Source organism: Gorilla gorilla, chromosome 4, assembly GCF_029281585.2.
Source record: "Gorilla gorilla gorilla isolate KB3781 chromosome 4, NHGRI_mGorGor1-v2.1_pri, whole genome shotgun sequence".
NCBI classification, from domain to species: domain Eukaryota; kingdom Metazoa; phylum Chordata; class Mammalia; order Primates; family Hominidae; genus Gorilla; species Gorilla gorilla.
Genome location: NC_073228.2, coordinates 184585319 through 184605798, shown reverse-complemented (window position 1 = coordinate 184605798; position 20480 = coordinate 184585319). Strand labels below are relative to the sequence as shown.

Here is a 20480-nt window from a genome sequence, read left to right as displayed (position 1 = left end):
CTGCTGGTGGACTTCCTGCCCCCAGGGGACCCTAGTGACCACCCCCCACCTTAGGCATCTTGGGGCAAGGAAGTGGAGAAGGGAGGTGACCGGCGGGCCCCAGTGCTCCGAAAGGAAGTGGAGAAGGGAGGTGACCGGCGGGCCTAGTGCTCCGAAAGGAAGTGGAGAAGGGAGGTGACCGGCGGGCCCAGTGCTCCGGAAGGAAGTGGAGAAGGGAGGTGACCGGCGGGCCCAGTGCTCCGAAAGGAAGTGGAGAAGGGAGGTGACCGGCGGGCCCAGTGCTCCGGAAGGAAGTGGAGATGGGAGTTGACTGGCGGGGCCCCAGTGCTCCGAAAGGAAGTGGATTTCGGAAGTGGAGATGGGAGTTGACCAGCGGGCCCCAGTGCTCCGAAAGGAAGTGGAGAAGGGAGGTGACCGGCGGGGCCGCAGTGCTCCGATTGGAGCTTGTTCCGATTGGAGCTTGTCTTTGCCCCGCGCCTTGCTCCATGCGGTGGGTCCTGACTCCCAGGGCCTGCCCTGTGGAGCCTGAGAGTGCAAAGCATTCTGTGGCGTCTGTCCTGGAGATGGACCAGCTTGGCGCAGTATGTGGAACTCAGGAGGCGGAGTGTCTCGTGAATGGAGCTCAGGCAGGGCAGCAGGTGCCTGGATGAGCCTCCAAGGCGGGTCAGGGTTCCGCGCCTGGGGGAGAAAGGGTGTCAGAGGGGGAGGAGCAGGATGGGCCCAGGGCCTGGTCTTGATGAGCCATCCAGCCCAGCGTGGCCGCTGGTTGGAGGGAAGTGTCAGGTTGTCTGCAGTTACAAAAACCTCCCTGATGCCGTAAGCTGGGAAGAGAGGGGAGTGGGGGTGCTGGGGTGGAGGTAGAGGCCAGTCCAGAAGGGCCCTGGCCCTCAGGGCTCCCAGGTAGAGACCATGAGAGGGAGAGAGACAGCCGGTGGCGGAGATGCCTCAGGAGCCCAGGAGGAGGGCGTCAGGAGTGATGGCCCGGCTTCCAGGGTGGGGACAGTGAGTGGACAGAGCGTGCTTGTCAGGGGAGATGGTGAGAGTGTGCAGGGGTGCGTTTCATCAGGAGGCTGTGCTGGAGGTCTAGTGCTGGAGGAAGGTGTGCAGTCTCCCCCGATACCCCTCCCCTGAGAGCTTGCGGGGAGAGGGGCCCAGACAGACCCAGGAGAACAGCAGCAGGGAGATACCTTCAACCCAGGCAGATACCTTCAACCCAGGCAGAGGACCCTGTTAGGGGGTACCAGAGCACCTGGCCTCAGCCCTCTCTTCCCATCCACCGCGGGACACGCTTCCCTCCGTCTCCCCATCCACCGCGGGACACGCTTCCCTCCGTCTCCCCAGGCCCGGCTGCCCCTGAAGTGGATGGCCCCTGAAAGCATCTTCGACAAGGTGTACACCACGCAGAGTGACGTGTGGTCCTTTGGGGTGCTTCTCTGGGAGATCTTCTCTCTGGGTGAGTGCAGGATGGGGTGCCGGTGGGGAGAGGAGGCGAGGTCACTGGCGGCAGGTTACATGACTGGCCCTGCTGGAGTAAGGGACTGGGCACCTGGAGGTGTGTGCCAGGTCGTTCTGAAGCAGGTGGTTTGTGGGCCACCAAGGGCCCCCCACCTCTCCCCAGCCTGGCCCAGCCTCCGAGAGGACTTTGCCTCCAACGTGGGCCACCCTCTGTGGGGTGCACATTGAAGCCTGAGCCAGGACTGAGCCTCTTCACATGGCAGCCCCAGAGGGAGCTCAGTGCCCAGTCAGCGGACGTGCCTACTCCAAGAGCTCCATGTGGGAACTCAGGCCCCGCTGCGAGCATGATGAAGTCTCCAGGCCAGGGTAGGGCAGTGAACTTGAAAAAGTTAAAATGTCACCAAGTGGCAACTGATCCACGCTACTGCGGAAACTAAAGGAGCAGGAAGAGTGTAGGAGGCGTGGGAGCTCGGGTAAGCCAGAGGGGCCCAAGGAGGGAGTTCAGCAGTCCAGGACGGGGAGCAGCAGGGGTTGGGAGGAGCAGCAGGGGTTGGGGGGAGCAGCAGGGGTTGGGGGGAGCAGCAGGGGTTGGGGGGAGAGCAGGGGTTGGGGGGAGCAGCAGGAGAAGCAGCGAGAGGCAAGAGAGGCTTTGTTGAAACTGCCTGCAGGCGGCTCCCCCGCCGCCGATGATCCAGTAACCATGATGTCTACCGTGTGTCGCCAGTGGGTGGATGCTCTTGCCACCCCTAGCAAGCAGGCGGCACAGTCCTCTTTTAACCAAATGAACTAGAGCTGGGGAGGGCATCAACTTGCCCAGGTCCCAGGTAGAGCACAGTCCGGTGAGTCATCTCCACTCCACCACGGATGGGGAAAGCGACAGGACGGGGTGACTTGGGGGGGCTGGGCTGAGCCGCAGGAGGCTTGCTCCCCACCCACCTCCCCTTCCTGTTGTCAGGGGCCTCCCCGTACCCTGGGGTGCAGATCAATGAGGAGTTCTGCCAGCGGCTGAGAGACGGCACGAGGATGAGGGCCCCGGAGCTGGCCACTCCCGCCATGTGAGCCTCCCCATGGCCCTGCAGGTTTTGGGGACAGCAAGTGTCGGGGGCGTGGGGGTTGTGTCCATGAGAAGGTGGTGTCAGGGAAGCCAGGGCCAGTAGGACAGGCCTGGGCACCACCCTCAAGACACACAGGTAGTCTGTAGCGCAGCTGCACCAGGAGGACACCAGGAGGGAAGGCCGGGCGCTGTCGGAACAGAGCCGAGTGTTCAGGGAAAGCATCACCAGGAGGGGACGCTGGGCTAACACTTGAAGGAGGAACGAGGGTAGCTGGACAAGAGTGGGAGACGTGTCAAGCGCAGAGTGGGTGAGAGGGCCCAGGAAGGCTGGGGAACTGAAGGTCCTGGGGCGGGGGTGGGGTGCATGCAGTCCAGCAGCCCACGTGATCCTGCAGACGCCGCGTCATGCTGAACTGCTGGTCCGGAGACCCCAAGGCGAGACCTGCATTCTCGGAGCTGGTGGAGATCCTGGGGAACCTGCTCCAGGGCAGGGGCCTGCAAGTGAGCCCCTTCCCCACCCTGCTCTACTGTGGCCTTTGGCCCCTGCCCTGGGTCCCTGGCCCCAGCTGCCCCTCCAAGCCCATCTAGGCTCTGCCCACCTCTCAGCTGCTAGGCTAGGGTGGTGCGGTCCTGGGCCCCTACCCACACCTCGTCCCCACACCCTTGCATCTTTCTGTTGAGCACACACCGGCTGCACAGCTACACTGCCTGCTCCAGGTGCCGTGTGGATAGTCAGAGCCTGTCCCTGCCCGAGGGGAATCCTAGGCTGGTCCCCCCCGGCCTGCGAGGCAGCCCCATCTCCCTGGCGTCGTCATGATGCATTCCTTCACCTGGTGCCAGTTCTGTCCCCCACTCCACTGAACACACGGACCCTTGACCTGTGTGTGCTGACATCTCTCCCTCCCCACGTGGTGCTCCTCCAGGGTGGGGGATGGAGGAGCTCGTGACCCAGCTCAAGGTGGGGCCTGGAGCAAGGAGCAGGGGTTGGCCTGTTGCCCAGGCCTTAGGGACTGGGATGGGTGCTGCAGGTCTAGTTCTATCCAAAGAAGAAGGTAGGGAGTGCTGGCCCCAGTTCCTGAGGCTGCCGGCTCAGCTAGGGACTGGAGGAGGGATGATCCGGCTGAGCCCCAGCCTGCCCCACCTGCCTCATCCATAAATGTACCTGGAAGGGCTGTTGGGAGAACTTAGCGAGGCTGGCACAGCCAGCATTCTGCTACCTTGACCCCTTATCTGTCTTGATGGCTGAGATGTGCTGATTTCTGGCATGAGCTTGTTTCCTCCATGGAGCACTCACGTGCCCGCACGGTCTGTTAGGGCCCTATCTCAGGGGTCAGGAGCCCAAGCAGTCCCGAGGGCAGAGCGAGGGCTGAGGGCAGGGCGAGGGCTGAGTGTGGGGGTGAGGCCTGAGGGTGGGGGTGAGGGCTGAGTGCGGGGGCGAGGGCTGAGGGTAGGGCGAGGGCGGGGGCAGGGCGAGGGCTGAGGGCAGTGGCTGGTGGTTTCTGGCCTGGCTGCCTCTCCTGTTCCCGCCAGGAGGAAGAGGAGGACTGCATGGCCCCGCGCGGCTCTCAGAGCTCAGAAGAGGGCAGCTTCTCGCAGGTGTCCACCATGGCCCTACACATCGCCCAGGCCGACGCTGAGGACAGCCCGCCAAGCCTGCAGCGCCACAGCCTGGCCGCCAGGTCAGCTGTCCTGCAGGTCCAGGAATGGGGTGGGAGGAAGCCATGTGGACAAGGTGCATTTTATCCCTGTGCGTCATGGGGGGAAAGCAAATCATGCGACGTCAGAGACCAGTGTGCACGAACTCAGAGCACAGAGTGGCTTTAAACGACCCACTGCAGGGTCCTTCCACGGCCGTGTGACCTGGCTGCGTGCTTGTTTTTGAGTCCTGTCCACCCACCAGTGTCCCCTCACCCCAACATCAAGGGTACTTTTTATTTATTTATTTTTTTTTTGAGATGGAGTCTGGCTCTGTCGCCCAGGCTGGAGTGCAGTGGCGCGATCTCGGCTCACTGCAAGCTCCGCCTCCCGGGTTCACGCCATTCTCCTGCCTCAGCCTCCCGAGTAGCTGGGACTACAGGCGCCCGACACCATGCCCGGCTAATGTTTTGTATTTTTAGTGGAGACGGGGTTTCACCGTGTTAGCCAGGATGGTCTCCATCTCCTGACCTCGTGATCCGCCCACCTCGGCCTCCCAGCAAAGTGCTGGGATTACAGGCGTGAGCCACCACGCCCAGCAAGGGTACTCTTTCTCCCGGAGAGGTGGAGTGGACTGTGTTTGGGCCAAGACTCCTCCCAGGAATCTCTGATTACCTAAATCACTGATTAGTCTGGGGGTGAGTCCCCAAGAGTCCCTGGGAGCAGGGAAGGTCTCCAACTATGAGGCATGGGCAGGAGGAGAATGTAACCTAATTCCCGGAACTCTGCCCAGGCTCTCTTATCCCTGGCATCTCACACTCAGGATGGCTGTGCTGCCCACATTCACAGCAGTGTTGCTGAGATGCAGGCTCTGCATCCTGTCCCTCTGCCCTAGCACATGGCAGGGCTAGGCCTGGGGGACAACAACAGTTAGCTGGATTCTGCCAGGCTCCTTCCACAAACCCCTCAACGTGTGCCTTAGTGCACCCACGTACGGGCAGGGCAGTCGGCGGCTTGCAGCCCCAGGGCTGCCTGGCTGGCCCAGGGTAGCCCATCCCCGGGAGGAGCTCCATGCCACACGGGGCTGGATGCCCCCTCACTTCCCATCACAGAGCTCAGCAGTGGACTCGGGAGGAAACACAGCCCAGGGTGCTGCTGGGGCTGTGGGGTAGACATCTGAGGCCAGGCACCCGGAGGAGCCCCTGCCAGCACTCAGACCCAGGCCCGTCCATACTCCTGCCCCAGGCTGGGGGTCCTTTCCAGAAGAGGAGGCACAGGGACGGTGGAGGGAAGTTCGAGGAGGGTTGCTGCGGCGCGTTCCTCAGCACCTTCTGATTTCTCCCCACAGGTATTACAACTGGGTGTCCTTTCCCGGGTGCCTGGCCAGAGGGGCTGAGACCTGTGGTTCCTCCAGGATGAAGACATTTGAGGAATTCCCCATGACCCCAACGACCTACAAAGGCTCTGTGGTACTTCACATGAGGGGTGGGGGCTGCGCTCGGCTCAGGGCCGGGGCCGCCTCAGGGGAGGCAGCGTCAGGAATTCGTAAGGCAAATGGCAGAACCCAACGACTGTCCTTTGAAAGTGCAAGTCCAGGGAGAGCCTTGGGCACATTTGGGCCCTCCTGCGATGCCACGACTCACAGCTGCTTTCTGTCCTATGCCCTCGTCACCCCCACATGAGGCCTCCCCTCCTCAGCAGCGCAGAAACCCCGGTGGAAGGACAGCTCCTCCTCGGTGGCAGGTTCGGGGGTCCTGGGCCTGGTCAGTGAGCGCTGGGCAGAGGGGCCCCATGGGAGCCCTTGGCCAGACCACAGGGACCTGGGTTCCTGCCTCCAGGGCCACTTGGAGATGTTGGAGGACTCTGAAAAGATCGCAGTTTCCCTCCCGTGTAATTCAAAATAAAAACCACACCAAGCCACAGTCGAAGGGTAACAAAGCCCCCCAAACCGGGAGGCAGCCTCACATGGATCGTTTTTTTGAACTACGAGCTGCCAGGTTGTGAGGCCTCTCCCTGGTTCTCCCACGGCTCCTGCTCTTTCACACACTGAGCATATGCTTGGCCACCATGGAGGTCACCCAGTATGAGGCGTCCACGGGCCACACACAGCCCCCCGACCTCAGTGTCTCCCTCCGTGGCAGGGGCGTGTGACCCTCACCCTGGGATGGAATGGACGCCTTGTTTCTGTCTCAGCTTCCCAGGGACAGGTGTTAGGTCAGCCGCGCTCCAGGGCCATGCCGCGCTTTCCTGGCTGGGGGCGGCTGCCCTGCAGGAGGGCCTCAGGCGGGACCCACAGCCTGGCTTGTCCTCTCCACACAGGACAACCAGACAGACAGTGGGATGGTGCTGGCCTCGGAGGAGTTTGAGCAGATAGAAAGCAGGCATAGACAAGAAAGCGGCTTCAGGTAAGGGCTTCGTGAGCCTCCTGCACTGCAGATATCGATGTTGCCCTCCCCTGCAGGAGGGAGGCTGGGGCCTGGGTGCGCCCAGCCCTCTTCCCGGAACCTTTCGTGGCTCCCTATGGCCTTTTCGCGTGTTCAAGGTGAGCTGCCTGAGACCCCCTCCTGACCTACAGCACCGCAGGAGACCCTCCCTGTCACATGCTGGCCACATGGGTGCTGGTCCCGACACCTCCCTGTCATCTGACAGAGCTCAGATGCTGTGTGTTTCTGACACCACACGTAACCCACCATGCCCAGGGCGCACAACTCTCCTCCAGGTTGGGGAGGCCACCCCAGTCCCAGAACCCCTGAACTTCACCCAGTGGCTCCAGAAGCCGGGTAGATACTATAATCTGAACTGGCTGGTGTAGGGTCTGGACCTATGGGGCTTAGCGGGTGTTCTCCCCATGTGTGGAGACAAGAGATCGTAAGAAATAAAGACACAAGACAGAGATAAAGAGAAAACAGCTGGGCCTGGGGGACCACTACCATCAAGACATGGAGACCGGCAGTGGCCCCAAATGGCTGAGCGCGCTGATATTTATTGCATGCAAGACAAGGGGGCAGGGTCAGGAGGGTGAGTCGTCCAAGTGATTGGTAAGGTGAAGCAAGTCACATGATCATGGGACGGGGCCCTTCCCTCTTAGGTAGCTGAAGCAGAGAGAGAGAAGGCAGCATACGTCAGCGTTTTCTTCTCTGCACTTATAAGAAAGATCAAAGACTTTAAGACTTTCACTATTTCTTCTACCGCTATCTATTACAAACTTCAAAGAGGAACCAGGAGGACAGGAGGAGCATGAAAGTGGACAAGGAGTGTGATCATTGAAGCACCACAGGGAGGGGTTAGGCCTCCGGATGACTGCGGGCAGGCCTGGAGAATATCCAGCCTCCCACAAGAAGCTGGCGGAGCAGAGTGTTCCCTGACTCCTCCAAGGAAAGGGAGACTCCCTTTCATGGTCTGCTAAGTAACAGGTGCCTTCCCAGACACTGGCGTTACCGCTTCACCAAGGAGCCCTCAAGCGGCCCTTATGCCGGCGTGACAGAGGGCTCACCTCTTGCCTTCTAGGTCACTTCTCACAATGTCCCTTCAGCACCTGACCCTGTGCCCGCCAGTTATTCCTTGGTAATATGAGTAATACATCAAAGAGTAGTATTAAAAGCTAATTAATCATGTTTATACTAATGACTGATAATGTCCATGATCATCTCTATATCTAATTTGTATTATGACTATTCTTATTCTATTTTCTTTATTATATATATATATATGTTTTTTGTTTTGTTTTGTTTTGTTTTTTTTGCGACAGTCTCGCTCTGTCTCCCAGGCTGGAGTGCAGTGGCGCGATCTCTGCTCACTGCAAGCTCTGCCTCCCGGGTTCACGCCATTCTCCTGCTTCAGCCTCCCGAGTAGCTGGGACTACAGGCGCCCGCCACCACGCCCGGCTAATTTTTTTGTTTTTTTTTTAAGTAGAGACCGGGTTTCGCCGTGTTAGCCAGGATGGTCTCGATCTCCTGACCTCGTGATCCGTCCGCCCTCGGCCTCCCAAAGTGCTGGGATTACAGGCGTGAGCCACCGCGCCCGGCCACTGTTTTCTTTATTATACTGAAACAGTTTGTGCCTTCAGTCTCTTGCCTCAGCACCTGGGTGATCCTTGGCCCACAGGCTAGGATGTATTTTGGCAACAGAGAAATACCCACGTATCCCAGGTAGAAAGTGAACTCCATTTGCCCAACATGACAGCCAGGGGAAAAACAGTTTTGGCCATTTTGAATGTTGAAACTTTTAAGGGTATAGATTTAAACAAAGACTTCAGTGTCTGCTTAAAAGATTCATTTTATTTTTTATTTTTATTTTTTGAGACAGAGTCTCACTCTGTCACCCAGGCTGGAGTAAGGTGGTGCGATCTTGGCTCACCGCAACCTCCACCTCCCGGGTTCACGTGATTATCCTGCCTCAGCCTCTTGAGTAGCTGGGATTATAGGCGTGTGCCACCACGCCCAGCTAAGTTTGTTTTTTGTTTTTGTTTTTGTTTTTGTTTTAGTAGAGACGGGGTTTCGCCACATTGGCCAGGCTGGTCTTGAACTCCTGGCCTCAAGTGATCTGCCCTCCTCAGCCTCCCAGGGTGCTGGGATTACAGGTATGAGCCACCACACCCGGCTCATCAGGTGACTCCTGTTAGTACCTGGTTTTGGAAAATTAATGGTGGTCACATTTACGGAAATAGCTTTGGGCTAATTTTTCTTCACCAAACAGCATTTCGACATTCAAAAAACAAGGTAATTAAGTAAAAGGTATCGCAGAGGATGATCGCCACGTAAATTCAAACCTCTGCACACCTTCGAGAAACAGCACAGCTCCTTGAGATCAAAGAAGGCCGCTCAGCCCGGGCCGAGACAGACTCCGTGGAAACGTGAGTTGGGGACTCAACGCCAGGACCCGCATGGCTGAGCCTGCACCACGGTGGGAGAGTCAGATAGGGCCGTCCCGTGAGAGGAGAGTGTGACGAGGTCCTTGGGGATGTGGCAACACAGACCCAGGGGTGACGGAGGAGATGGGGCTGCGAGGAGAGCTCCCTTGTCAAGCCCGAGGCACTGGGCAGCCATCTTGCTTCTGAAAGGGCAGCGAGCCAGGAGTGCAGCCCCTTGGATGCTTGGTGGTAGAGGAAGAAGAAAGTTCCAGAAGATATGGGTCCTAAGGAAGCAAGGTAGTATCCAGAAGTCAGAAGAAGACGCATGATGGATTTGTTCATTTGAGAAACTGCACCACCCTGTATCGGCAGCAGAGGGCACTGTTCTTTGTCCTCTGTCGACAATGAGCCAAGAAAAGGTGCCACAGGTCTCTGGTGGGTGCATCCGCTTGGCATACAGAATGCTGTGCAAACAGGTGCAAGGAGAGAATGTGCCTTGGAGGGGTGTGGGGAGAAGAAGGAGGAATCTATCTGCCTAGTCCTCCGCTGTCTCCTGTTAACCACTGGTCGGCACTCGTCCCATGGGGGTTCACCTCCTCACTCCTGGGTTATGTCATCCAGCCCCCTCAGTACCCACTTAGGATGCCAGAGCCCGTGCCTATACATGTGGCTTTTCACCTGCATCTGTGGGTGGAAGGAGATCAGGAAACTGGGCTCGTGGTCACTCAGCGTGGCTGCATGCAGCCAGTGGAGGGCCTAGCTCTTCTGGGTAAGAGACTAGCTGGCCCCTGGTGGCAGGATGATACGGGACGTGTATGAGCCTTCAGAAGGAAGAATGCACTCAAAGGAACTTGAGATGATGCCAAAGATACGGGTTTGAGGTGGCACTTTTAAGTGAAGAAATGTAGGATGCCACCAAAATCCCTAGTCCCATCCACAGGAGAAGTGGCTATTTCTGGTGTAGGAAATCCTAACATGAATAATCCTGAACCCCCAAAAAAGCACCCTCCATACAAAGTTACAGGAATAAGACAGAACATTAGAGTTAAAACTTCCCAGTAGACAATTGTTTAAAAGAAACAGGAAAATGAACAAAATGCTCCAACATGAATTAAACATATAAGGAAACAAGCAGTGGCTTGTTTTGTTGAATCTGAAATTCAAAATTTCAGGATGGAAATGGACGGACAATGTGATGATACAACTGACAGCAGACTAAATTCAGGAGAGAAATCGAAATAAAAGATAGATTCGGCCAGGCAGTAGCTCTCACCTGTAATCACAGCACCTTGGGAGGCTGAGGCAGGAGGATCACTTGAGGCCCGGAGTTCAAGACCAACCTGGGCAACAGAATGAGACGCTGTCTCTATAAATAGTAATTTTAAAAATTAGCTGGGTGTGGTGGCCCATGCCTGTGGTAGCAGCCACTCAGCAGGCTGAGGTGGGAGAGTTGCTTGAGCCCAGAAGGTCGAGGATGCAGTGAGCCATGATCGTGCCACTGCACTCCAGGCTGGGCAACACAGCAAGCCCCCATTTTGGGGGAAAAAACCCGGTAAATCTTTTCTAAAACCAGGGCACCACAGGGACAATATGTATGAGCAGACTGATAGTGCCAGACACAGAGGATGGACGTGAAAAGAGGAAAACAAAACTGAAAAGAGGCAAAAGGATCAGAAAGTGACAGGAATAGAAAAGAGCCAATATATATAAAATTGGGAGTCCCAGAGGAAGAAAATGCAAACAGTAAAAGAACTCATATTTTAAACTTACAGTCAAGAGTTTTCAGTAGCGCTATGCAAAGCACCAAACAAGAAGTCAACATCTCAAAAAATGCAAAGAAAGTGAGCGCTTGAGGATGGCGCATGACAGGGCAGGCAGAGAGGAGGGCAGGGGCAGAAACCAACCCTTTGGTCAAGGCGAGAGGCCTGGATTTGCTTCGTGGAGTGACGGGAAGCCGTTGGAGGGCGTGTCAGGAGGAGAATGACATAGTGTAACTTGAAGGACCTCTCTGAAGGGTGGACCACCAGGAGGCCAGGGTGGAAGCACACAGCAGTCCGCGGGAGGATGTCACAGAGCCGGCAAGGACGCAGCTGGCTCTGCAGGAGGGCTAGGAATGGAGATGCACGGATGTGTCCTGGAGTTAGAATGGACAGGACTTCTGGATGGATTGGATATGAAGAGTGAGGGGAAGGAGGAAGCAAGGAGAACCCCAGGGTGCTTGGCTTGAGCGGCTGAGGGGATGGTGGTGCCGTTCACTGAGATGGGCAAGATGGAGTGAGAACTGGGTTGGGGGATGAAGTTGGACATTCTTCACAGTCTCGGGTCCAGGCTAGGTAGGGACAGAGCTCCAGTGAGTGCTGAATCAGATTGATCCGCTTTGCTGTTTGAGTCGTCTGTGTGTGTTTTTTGAAGTCTGAATGCATCCCATGCTCCGCTGTGTCCTTGGTGGTTCCCATCAGACCCTGACAGGGCTCCAGTCCCTCCTTGTTTTTTGTTTGTTTGTTTTTGAGACAGGGTCTCACTTTGTCACCCAGGCTGGAGTGCAGCGGCACGATCTTGGCTCACTGAAACTTCCACCTCCTGGGCTCAAGCAAGTTTTTTTTTTTTTTGAGATGGAGTCTCACTCTGTTGCCCAGGCTGGATGGAGTGCAGGGGCGCAATCTCAGCTCACTGCAAGCTCCGCCTCCCGGGTTCACGCCATTCTCCTGTCTCAGCCTCCCGAGTAGCTGCGACTACAGGCGCCCGCCACCACACCCGGCTAATGTTTTGTATTTTTAGTAGAGACGGGGTTTCACCGTGTTAGCCAGGATGGTCTCGATCTCCTGACCTCGTGATCCGCCCGCCTCGGCCTCCCAGCAAAGTGCTGGGATTACAGGCATGAGCCACCGCGCCCGGCCTCAAGCAATTGTTTCACTTAGCTGGGACCGCAGGCGTGCACCACCACGCCTGGCTAATTTTTGTATTTTTTGTAGAGACGGGGTTTCCCCATGTTGCCTGGGCTGGACTCTAACTCCTGGCCTGAAGCCATCCGCCTGCCTAGGCCTCCCAAGTACTGGGATTACCAGTGTGCACCACCCGCCACCCAGCCTTCTTCTCTTACTAACACCACCTTCCCTGTCTTGGCAGCTGTAAAGGACCTGGCCAGAATGTGGCTGTGACCAGGGCACACCCTGACTCCCAAGGGAGGCGGCGGCGGCCTGAGCGGGGGGCCCGAGGAGGCCAGGTGTTTTACAACAGCGAGTATGGGGAGCTGTCGGAGCCAAGCGAGGAGGACCACTGCTCCCCGTCTGCCCGCGTGACTTTTTTCACAGACAACAGCTACTAAGCAGCATTGGACAAGACCCCCAGCACTTGGGGGTTCAGGCCCGGCAGGGCGGGCAGAGGGCTGGAGGCCCAGGCTGGGAACTCATCTGGTTGAACTCTGGTGGCACAGGAGTGTCCTCTTCCCTCTCTGCAGCCTTCCCAGCAAGGAAGCGCAGGACTCCAGGCCCAAGGCTCCCGGAATTCCGTCACCACGACTGGCCAGGGCCACGCTCCAGCTGCCCCGGCCCCTCCCCTGAGATTCAGATGTCATTTAGTTCAGCATCCGCAGGTGCTGGTCCCGGGGCCAGCACTTCCATGGGAATGTCTCTTTGGTGACCTCCTTTCATCACACCGGGTGGTGGCCTGGTCCCTGTTTTCCCACGAGGAATCTGTGGGTCTGGGAGTCACACAGTGTTGGAGGTTAAGGCATACAAGAGCAGAGGTCTCCCAAACGCCGTGTCTTCCTCAGGCACACAGCTACTCTTCCCACGAGGGCTGGCTGGCCTCACCCGCCCCTGCACAGTTGAAGGGAGGGGCTGTGTTTCCATCTCAAAGAAACAAGGTATTTGCAGGGTCCTCTTCTGGGCCTGACCAAACAGCTAACTAGCCCCTGGGGTGGCCACCAGTATGACAGTATTATACGCTGGCAACACAGAGGCAGCCCGCACACCTGCGCCTGGGTGTTGAGAGCCATTCTGCAGGTGTTTTTCAACAGAACTTCACAGACTGTTAGAGCTGCTGAGAAGAATTTGCTTTCCGAATTCAGCCTGGAAGGCGCCCAGGGACAGCTGTACTGAGTCTAGATGACTCTGACCCCCGCCCCAGGTCAAGGCCAGCAGAGCAGTCAGTGCCTCTGGAGAAGGCCCTTGCTCTCCCACCTGGCCCAGACTCCGAGGAGCCTGGTCTGGAGCTGCCGGTCTGGTTCTTCCCTTTAGAGCCCGGATCTGCCACCTGCGGCCCCTCCCAAGCCGTGAACCAGCTCATGAGAGATGAACACTGTGGGATCCACTCAGGAAGGCTCGGGGCTGGCACGAAGGACCACCCAGCGTTGCCCTGTGCCACCCAGCACTCAGTGGACATTCTGGGGCCCTGCCTTCAGCCTTTTCCTGCCCTGTGCCTGACATCAGCACCCTGGCTGGTCAGAATGCCGCCCTCCCAGAGGAGCAGCCGACAGATCCCCTGAAGGCTGGAGGCTTTCTGCTCAGGACCCCTAACCCAGCTCACGGTGCCCAACCATCTCACCAGGAGAAAGAGCCACATCCCCGCGTTAGAACCACAGAGACTGACCACCACCCTGACTCCCCAAACCCACCCACCAGACGCTTGCAGGACAGGCGCCGCGCAGCGAGCAGGGGCTTGCCCGGCCGACCCTCCCCTCCCCACATCCCCCACTGCGCGTTACTCCAGGATACGCCGAGTGCACGTATAAGGTCATCTTCGTCGTCCCCGTGGACCTCCCCCCTCCTCTGCACGTCGTCCAACGTGGGACTGGCGTGTCGGGCTTCCCTAGGAGGATCTGGAGGTTGTTCTCTGCAGGGGACCAGCCTGGCTCCTGGCGCGCACCTCTGCTCCCTTCTCCTCACTACCCACCCACGCATGTACCGGGAAAAAACCTACTATGCCTTTCTAGACCATGTTCTGAGAAAAGATCGAAAATATTTAACGAGAAAATAATAAATCTGATGCCGGTCTTTGTGTGTGTTGCGGACGGGAGTGTTGCTTTTATTGTTTTTGCTTCCGTAATAAATCTAAATGGGAATACAGAACAGCCCCCACATTGGGCTTTTTTTTTTTTTTTTTTTTTTTTTTTTGAGACAGTTTTGCTCTTTCCCCCAGGCTGGAGTTCAGTGGCGCGATCTCGGCTCACTGGAACCTCCGTCTTCCGGTTTCAAGCAATTCTTCTGCCTCAGCCTCCTGAGTAGCTGGGATTACAGGCACCTGCCACCATGCCCAGCTAATTTTTGTATTTTTAGTAGAGACGGGGTTTCACCATGTTGGCCAGGCTGGGCTCGAACTCCCGGCCTCAGCCTCCCAAAAGTGCTGGAATTACAGGCGTGAGCCACCGCGCCTGGCCGCTTTTTTTTGTTTTGGTTGGTTGGTTTGTAGAAATGAGGTCTCACTGTATTGCCCAGGCTGGGTTTGGATATTTTAGCTTTCCATTATAATTGACTGAATTTAGTCACTGACCTTGACATATGTGTCAACCCAGGTGTCCACCAACAGGGTGTCCCCCCGTGCCCAGAGCCGAGCGGCTCTCCAAGCCCAAAGTATGCCCCTGTGTGTTGGGAACTGAAACACCTCTGTGCTCCCATCCCGTACCATTTCCCAGCAGGGCTGCGCTCACACTTCCGGGCTCCTCTGGAACTTCCTGGGTTGGACCTTGAGGGCTGGGCTCAAGTGTCCCTGCAGGTCCCAGCCACTCTTTCACACCCCAGAGCACCACTCACTCCAGGAGTGGCTGTGTGGATGGAAACAGCGAGCGGGGAGGGAGGAGTCACACCAGGCTACAGCGTGCGCACACTGCGAGGGCCCCTTGGTCCCTTCTGCCTCCCAAGAACCTTCTCACCTTCTCCTCTCAGGCTCCAGCCCTTCTCTGGGTGCCACCGCCCGCCTATGCCTCCCCACCTCCACCCCAGCCCTTCACTCTATTCATTTCTGCCAAGAGCCCTTCGTCACCTGCTTGGGGGAGATTTGGGGCCCAGGACATGCCCGAATGTCCTTTGATGCTGTTGATTCTATGCTGACATCCCCAGTGCCTCTCGGTGTGCTCAGGCCCTGGCGTTTGCATCCAGCAGGCAGAGCTCCCGGGTGGCTGCCCAAAGTCACACGTGGTCCTAGGCCCTGGAGTTGGAACTCACAAACCGCAGCCCCTGCTGTGAGGAGTGAAGAAGAGCAAAGAGGAAGACCAGAAGGACAGGCGAGGGAGGGAAGTGGGAGGTGGGACAGGAGGCCACAGGGGCCCTAGGGCCTGGGAGTCCAGAGTTGGGCCTGTTTCTTATTTTAAGGCTTGACGGGCATTCTGAGAAGGGCTGACGTCTTTCACTGACATGTCTGCTCTGAGAAGGAGGGATCTTGAAGGAGCTTGGCGGGGTCTGCAGGGGTGCTGGCAGGCTAGGAGATCAGAGGGACCCCCGGGAGGGCCCTGCACGGCTCCCGCCCTAGATGCTCATTATGCTTGGGAGGAGGGAACCCAAAAAGCAGCTTCCAGCACCAAAACCGGCTCCCTCCCTCTCATTTCCCCTGACCCCATCCCCACCCCATTACCACTCCCAGGCCACTCCACCCCAGTGGGCCCAAATTGACTTTTTTTTTTTTTTTTTTGAGATGAAGTTTCACTCTGTCACCCAGGCTGGAGTGCAGTGGTGCAATCATAGCTCACTGCAGCCTCAACCTCCTGTGCTCACATGATCCTCTCGCCTCGGCCTCCAGAGTAGCTGGGACTACGGGGCTCACTGTGCCTAGCTTCCAGGTGGACTCTTGAAGCTGTGTGCTTAGCCCAGATAATCAGCCACGGTGTCCAAGGTGCTGGCCAGTCCCCAGGTCACTGGGGCCATCTCCACCCCTGATCTCTGCATCTGGATTCAGGGAGGGGACCACAGCATCACTGAGCGGGGGCTGCCTTTGTGCCTTTGGCAACCACCAAATGAGGCCTGGGTCTCCTCTGCCACTGGGCAGAGAGCCTGGGACAGGCTGGGCTCTGAGGGCCCCTCAGGGCTGGGAGCGGAGGATGGGGTATGAGATGTGGCACCCTGCAGCTGGAGAGCCTGAGCCTAGCACCTCCCCTCGGAGCCTCAGTTTCTCATTCATGACTGCCACCTTGTAGAGCTTTGGTGATAAAAGTCATAAGGCCCCAGTGGTGCCGGGGGTGACCACATCCAGGTAAAAGCCCCCTTCCGACCAAGTGGTGTGAACAGGGGCCTATGAGCCCCCCTTGACTCACCCACCCACCCATGCACCAGCTAACACATGCTCCCACCCGTCCCCCATATGCCCGATGGACTGAAGGTTTGTGTCCTCCTGAAATGCACATGTTGAAACCCTACTCCCAGTGTGATGGTGTTAGGAGGTGGGGCCCTTGGGAGGTGAGCAGGTCATGAGGGTGGAGCCCCTGGGAATGGGATTAGTGTCCTTACAAGAGGAGGCCAGAGAGCTCCGTAGCCCTCTTTCCACCGTGTGAGAAGTCAGCTGTCAGGAAACCAGGAAGCCCCCTCACCAGGCCCCGGATCTGCCTGTGCCTTGATCTTGGCCTTCCCAGCTTCCAGGACTGTAAGAAAGAAATGTGAGCCCAGCCTCAAAGCGCTGTGCATAGGGGAAATGCATCCCTCCTGAGGGCAAACTGGGCGGTGTCTGAGGTCAGCAAGCGCCCCCACACTGCCCCCACCCTTGTTCTGCTCTGGAGGAGTAACTGGCTGCAGCCACCACCGCGGGGAGAGGGGACCGCTTCCCCTTCCTGGGCCCAGTGGGGGACACCACCTTCCCCTCAGGGGCGCATCCAAAGAGGGAAGCAGAAACTCCTAAACTTTCCACCCGAACCACGGGTGGCCAAGGGTGCCATAAACCTGATGGTGGGCAGGGAGGCTAGAGGATGTGGGGGCTGAACAGGGGCTTGATGGGGAGCCCAGAGCGGCCGCAGAGAGAGAGGATTAAGGGATTCGGAACATGCCTGGGGGCAGCATCCTTGGCAGCCTGGGCTGCCCCTCTGTGGGACACGGGTGGAGTCAGCCGGGCAGCTCCCAGGGTCCCGCCCGTCCCTGGCTGCTCTGAGGCACTGCCAGGAGCTCCATCACAGCTGGCTTGCGGGCAGCAGGGCCACACAGGACTGCCTGGCCCTGGAAGGAGGCAGCTCCCCTGAGAAGGACATGGCCTCCCCTAGGGACAGCCAGGTACCTGGAAGTCATCAGCCAGTCTCCACGGAGAGGCAGCAGTAACGGAAGGGAACGCTCGGAAGGGGCCTTGCTTTGGGACGGCAGCAAGTGCATCTCTGCCATGGTGGGATCTTGGCCTGGAGTCTGGGCTGGGGCCTCCCCTGGGTCTGACCCCCCAACTCTCACCCCTGCCTGGCTGCTCCCAGCCCTGGCACGTGGAGGCAGCACAGGACGCTGTGCCTTCCAGGTCAGTGGGCGTGTGAAGAGCATGGCCTGGGCACCGTGCAGACCCATCTCAGACTGCCAGGGGACTACAGGCCGGTCACTGACGTTCTCTGAGCTGTGTTTCTTCTAAATCGTGAGGGTGATAATGCCCGTCTCACCCCAGTGCCATTCCACGCAGGAAACCACTTCAGTCCCTGGACACGGTGGGGCTCTGGGGACTGAAGTGCTTTCCCCAATGGAATGGTAATGGGGTGGGGAGGACAGGGAGTGCTGCTGGGCACACAGAGGTGTGGAGCCCTGCCCAGGGTCACCTCATGAATCCCTGCCAGCACCCCTTCCTCAGCCTCTTTCCTCACTGAACAGACTGAAGCAGGGAAGTGGGACCTAATGAGACACGATGTTTCCTCTGCTGCTGCTGCTGTGGCCAGCACGGTCCTTGGAGCAGTGGGGTGAAGCCTCACGGGAGGGCCCTGGGGATAGCGCCAGCGCTTGTGTGCCTGGGCCCAAATTGGTATCGGAGGTTTGGCACTGCTGGCTGCCAGCCTGTCACTCCAAGGAGGACAGCTCTCTAAAAAATGGGAGCTGAGAGGCCGGGCGCGGTGGCTCATGCCTGTAATCCCAGCACTTTGGGAGGCCGAAGCAGGCAGATCACGAGGTCAGGAGATCGAGACCATCCTGGCTAACACGATGAAACCCTGGCTTTACTAAAAATACAAAAATTAGGCGGGCATGGTGTCGGGTGCCTGTAATCCCAGCTACTCAGAAGGCTGAGGCAGGAGAATAGCTTGAACTTGGGGGGCAGAGGTTGCAGTGAGCTGAGATTGCACCACTGCACTCCAGCTTGGGCAACAGAGCAAGACTCCATCTCAAAAAAAAAAAAAAGGAGCTGAGAGATGGCAGGGAAGAATGAGGTATGAGGTCCTGGTGACATCCTTTGAGCCTGGATCAACCTTTCCCTGAAGGCGGAGCCACTCCTGGAATTTCAGTCTTTGCTTAAAGCCATGTGGGTCAGCTTTTCGGTCACTTTCACCAATGCCCTGAACCCACAAGGCAGGAACCACATTGACAGCACCTGCTCCCCTCCGCACAGCAGGGCCCTGTGGGTGGGAGCGCCGACAGGGAAGGGGCAAAAGGAAGTGGCTGAGAGCCAGATCAATATTGACCCAAGGACGGTGCCACAGAGGGCGCTCGGATATGCTCAGGACACTGCCCAGTGCCCGAGGGCCCACGGGGCTGAGCTATGAGGAAAGAGGACGCGGGCTGAGGAGGGGGTGCTGAGCGCCCCAGGGCCCATGGGGCCGAGCCACGAGGAGGGAGGATGGGGGCTGAGGAGGGGGTGCTGAGCGCCCCAGGGCCCATGGGGCCGAGCTATGAGGAAGGAGGACGGGGGCTGAGGAGAGGGTGCTAGCAGGGATTCATGGGGCGACCCTGGGCAGGGCTCCACACCTCTGTGAGGCGGGTGAGGCAGGGTGCCTGGGAGAGCACAGCAGCACTCCCTGGTCTGGCCTCTCCTGCCGGGCCTTGCCACACCCCAGCCTGCTCCCCACCAAACCACTTCCTACTGGCGCAGGAGAAAGCCCAGAGTGCCTGCTGGGACTGACCGAGGTGCCTGTCCTTGTGGGGCCCACTCAGGGCAGTGTGGAGGGTCGCTGCTGCTGGCCGCTGTGGTGGCCCTGGCCAGGAAGACTTCCCCAGGTGGAGACTTGGGGGTTGTGCTGGCCGGGGCTGGGGGCTGAGAGCAGGCTATGGCCAGGAGCCCCCACAAGTCCCTTGAAAAAGGGTCCCAGGACCATCGGGAAACGCAGGGTGCCGGCTGACACCACTAGGGCTGCCCATCGGTCCCCACCTTCGGGTAGGAAAGTTTGCTCAGAAGGAGTGAGGAAGGGGGCCTCGGGGCCGGGGTCCAGCGCCTGCGGGCTTTGGCTCTAGACATAAAAAGAAGAGCAGTTTCTACTGGAACAGCACCACAGACCCCTCCCAAAGCCCCAGATCATTCTAGCATGGAGGGCTAACCTAACCAGGGCCCAGCCACCAGGACACCACCTGACAGCCAGCTGCTATCCCAGGAGAGAAGAGGTGGGCAGAGAGGGGCCCCAGAAAACTCCGGCAATGAACAGTCACCAAGATGCCTGCTCTGGCGGGGAGCTGCACTCACCTGCCCAGGTGACCACATCAGAGAGGCACGGGTATCCGGAGTTCAACCCAGTTTGCTTAATAATTTATGTACTCAAGGCATTAGGAAGAGAGGGCACCAGAGAAAGAGGGATATCAAAGAGAGGGGGCATCACAGAGAGTGGGGGCCTCAGAGAGAGAGGACATCAGAGAGAGAATGGGGACATGGTGGGGGCATCAGAGTGGGCATCTGCCACCTGAACAGCCCTCCACAGGTGTCTGCAGAAGCACCGCCAAAGTGTGGGCCGGGCGGAGGCACCGTGAGCCTCTAGGCTCCCCGGCAGGAGCACCCAGGGGCTGAGTACCCTGCTCCAAGGCCCTGAGGTCTTTCAATAGGCCCCAAATTCAATATCTGGCCCCTTCCCCAGAGCCGCAAAGTGCTTGTTTACCTTCCAGCTCTTCCTGCATTCCGTGGGAGTGGGCAAGGTGTGCGTGTTTGTTTTGGCCCAAAAGATGCCCTGCAAACACTGCCCAGAACTGGCTGACCGTGTCGTCTGCAGACAGTGCCAAGCGCTTTCTCAGTGTCTCGGCAGACCTGCGCCAGCAAGGGCCTCAAGCAGGAGTGGCAGGGAAAGCCCAGGCTGACGTGAGGGCACTGCCCACCTGCCCCTGTCCCATGCCGGGCGGACTCTGACACCCACCCTGGAAGCCTCACCTGGCCTGCCCTTCAAGGGGCAGGGCAGCACTTGGAGGGCATGGCAGGCCCCAGGTCTGTCCACGCCCCAGCTCCTGGAACCTTAGAATGTTAGGCTCAGCAACCACAGTCTCGGCAGCCCGACTGGGGGTGTCATTGTGAGATGAGGGGACTGTCCTGGGTTATCTAGGTGAGCCCTAAATGCAACAACACACACACTCATAAGATGGCGGCAGAGTTTTCACACTCACACACCCCCACACTCACACATCCACACACACTTGCACA

The 20480-nt window shown here is 58.2% G+C and overlaps 1 protein-coding gene across 2 annotated transcripts in view; it reads left to right on the top strand.

The window, feature by feature from the left end:
• Nucleotides 1–12944, top strand: part of FLT4 (fms related receptor tyrosine kinase 4) — a 44886-nt gene extending 31942 nt beyond the window's left edge. The window contains exons 24-30 of one of the 2 annotated variants that reach the window (XM_031011037.3): nt 1342–1453; nt 2411–2510; nt 2905–3010; nt 4040–4188; nt 5493–5613; nt 6464–6549; nt 12120–12944. In XM_031011037.3, coding sequence (XP_030866897.1) covers nt 1342–1453; nt 2411–2510; nt 2905–3010; nt 4040–4188; nt 5493–5613; nt 6464–6549; nt 12120–12318 — 873 coding nt within the window. In that variant the 3' untranslated portion in view covers nt 12319–12944. Of the gene's footprint in view, nt 1–1341; nt 1454–2410; nt 2511–2904; nt 3011–4039; nt 4189–5492; nt 5614–6463; nt 6550–7232; nt 7769–12119 lie in introns of those variants that run through there. The other variant, XM_031011038.3, reaches the window with a different exon arrangement.
• Nucleotides 12945–20480: the final 7536 nt, after the last annotated feature.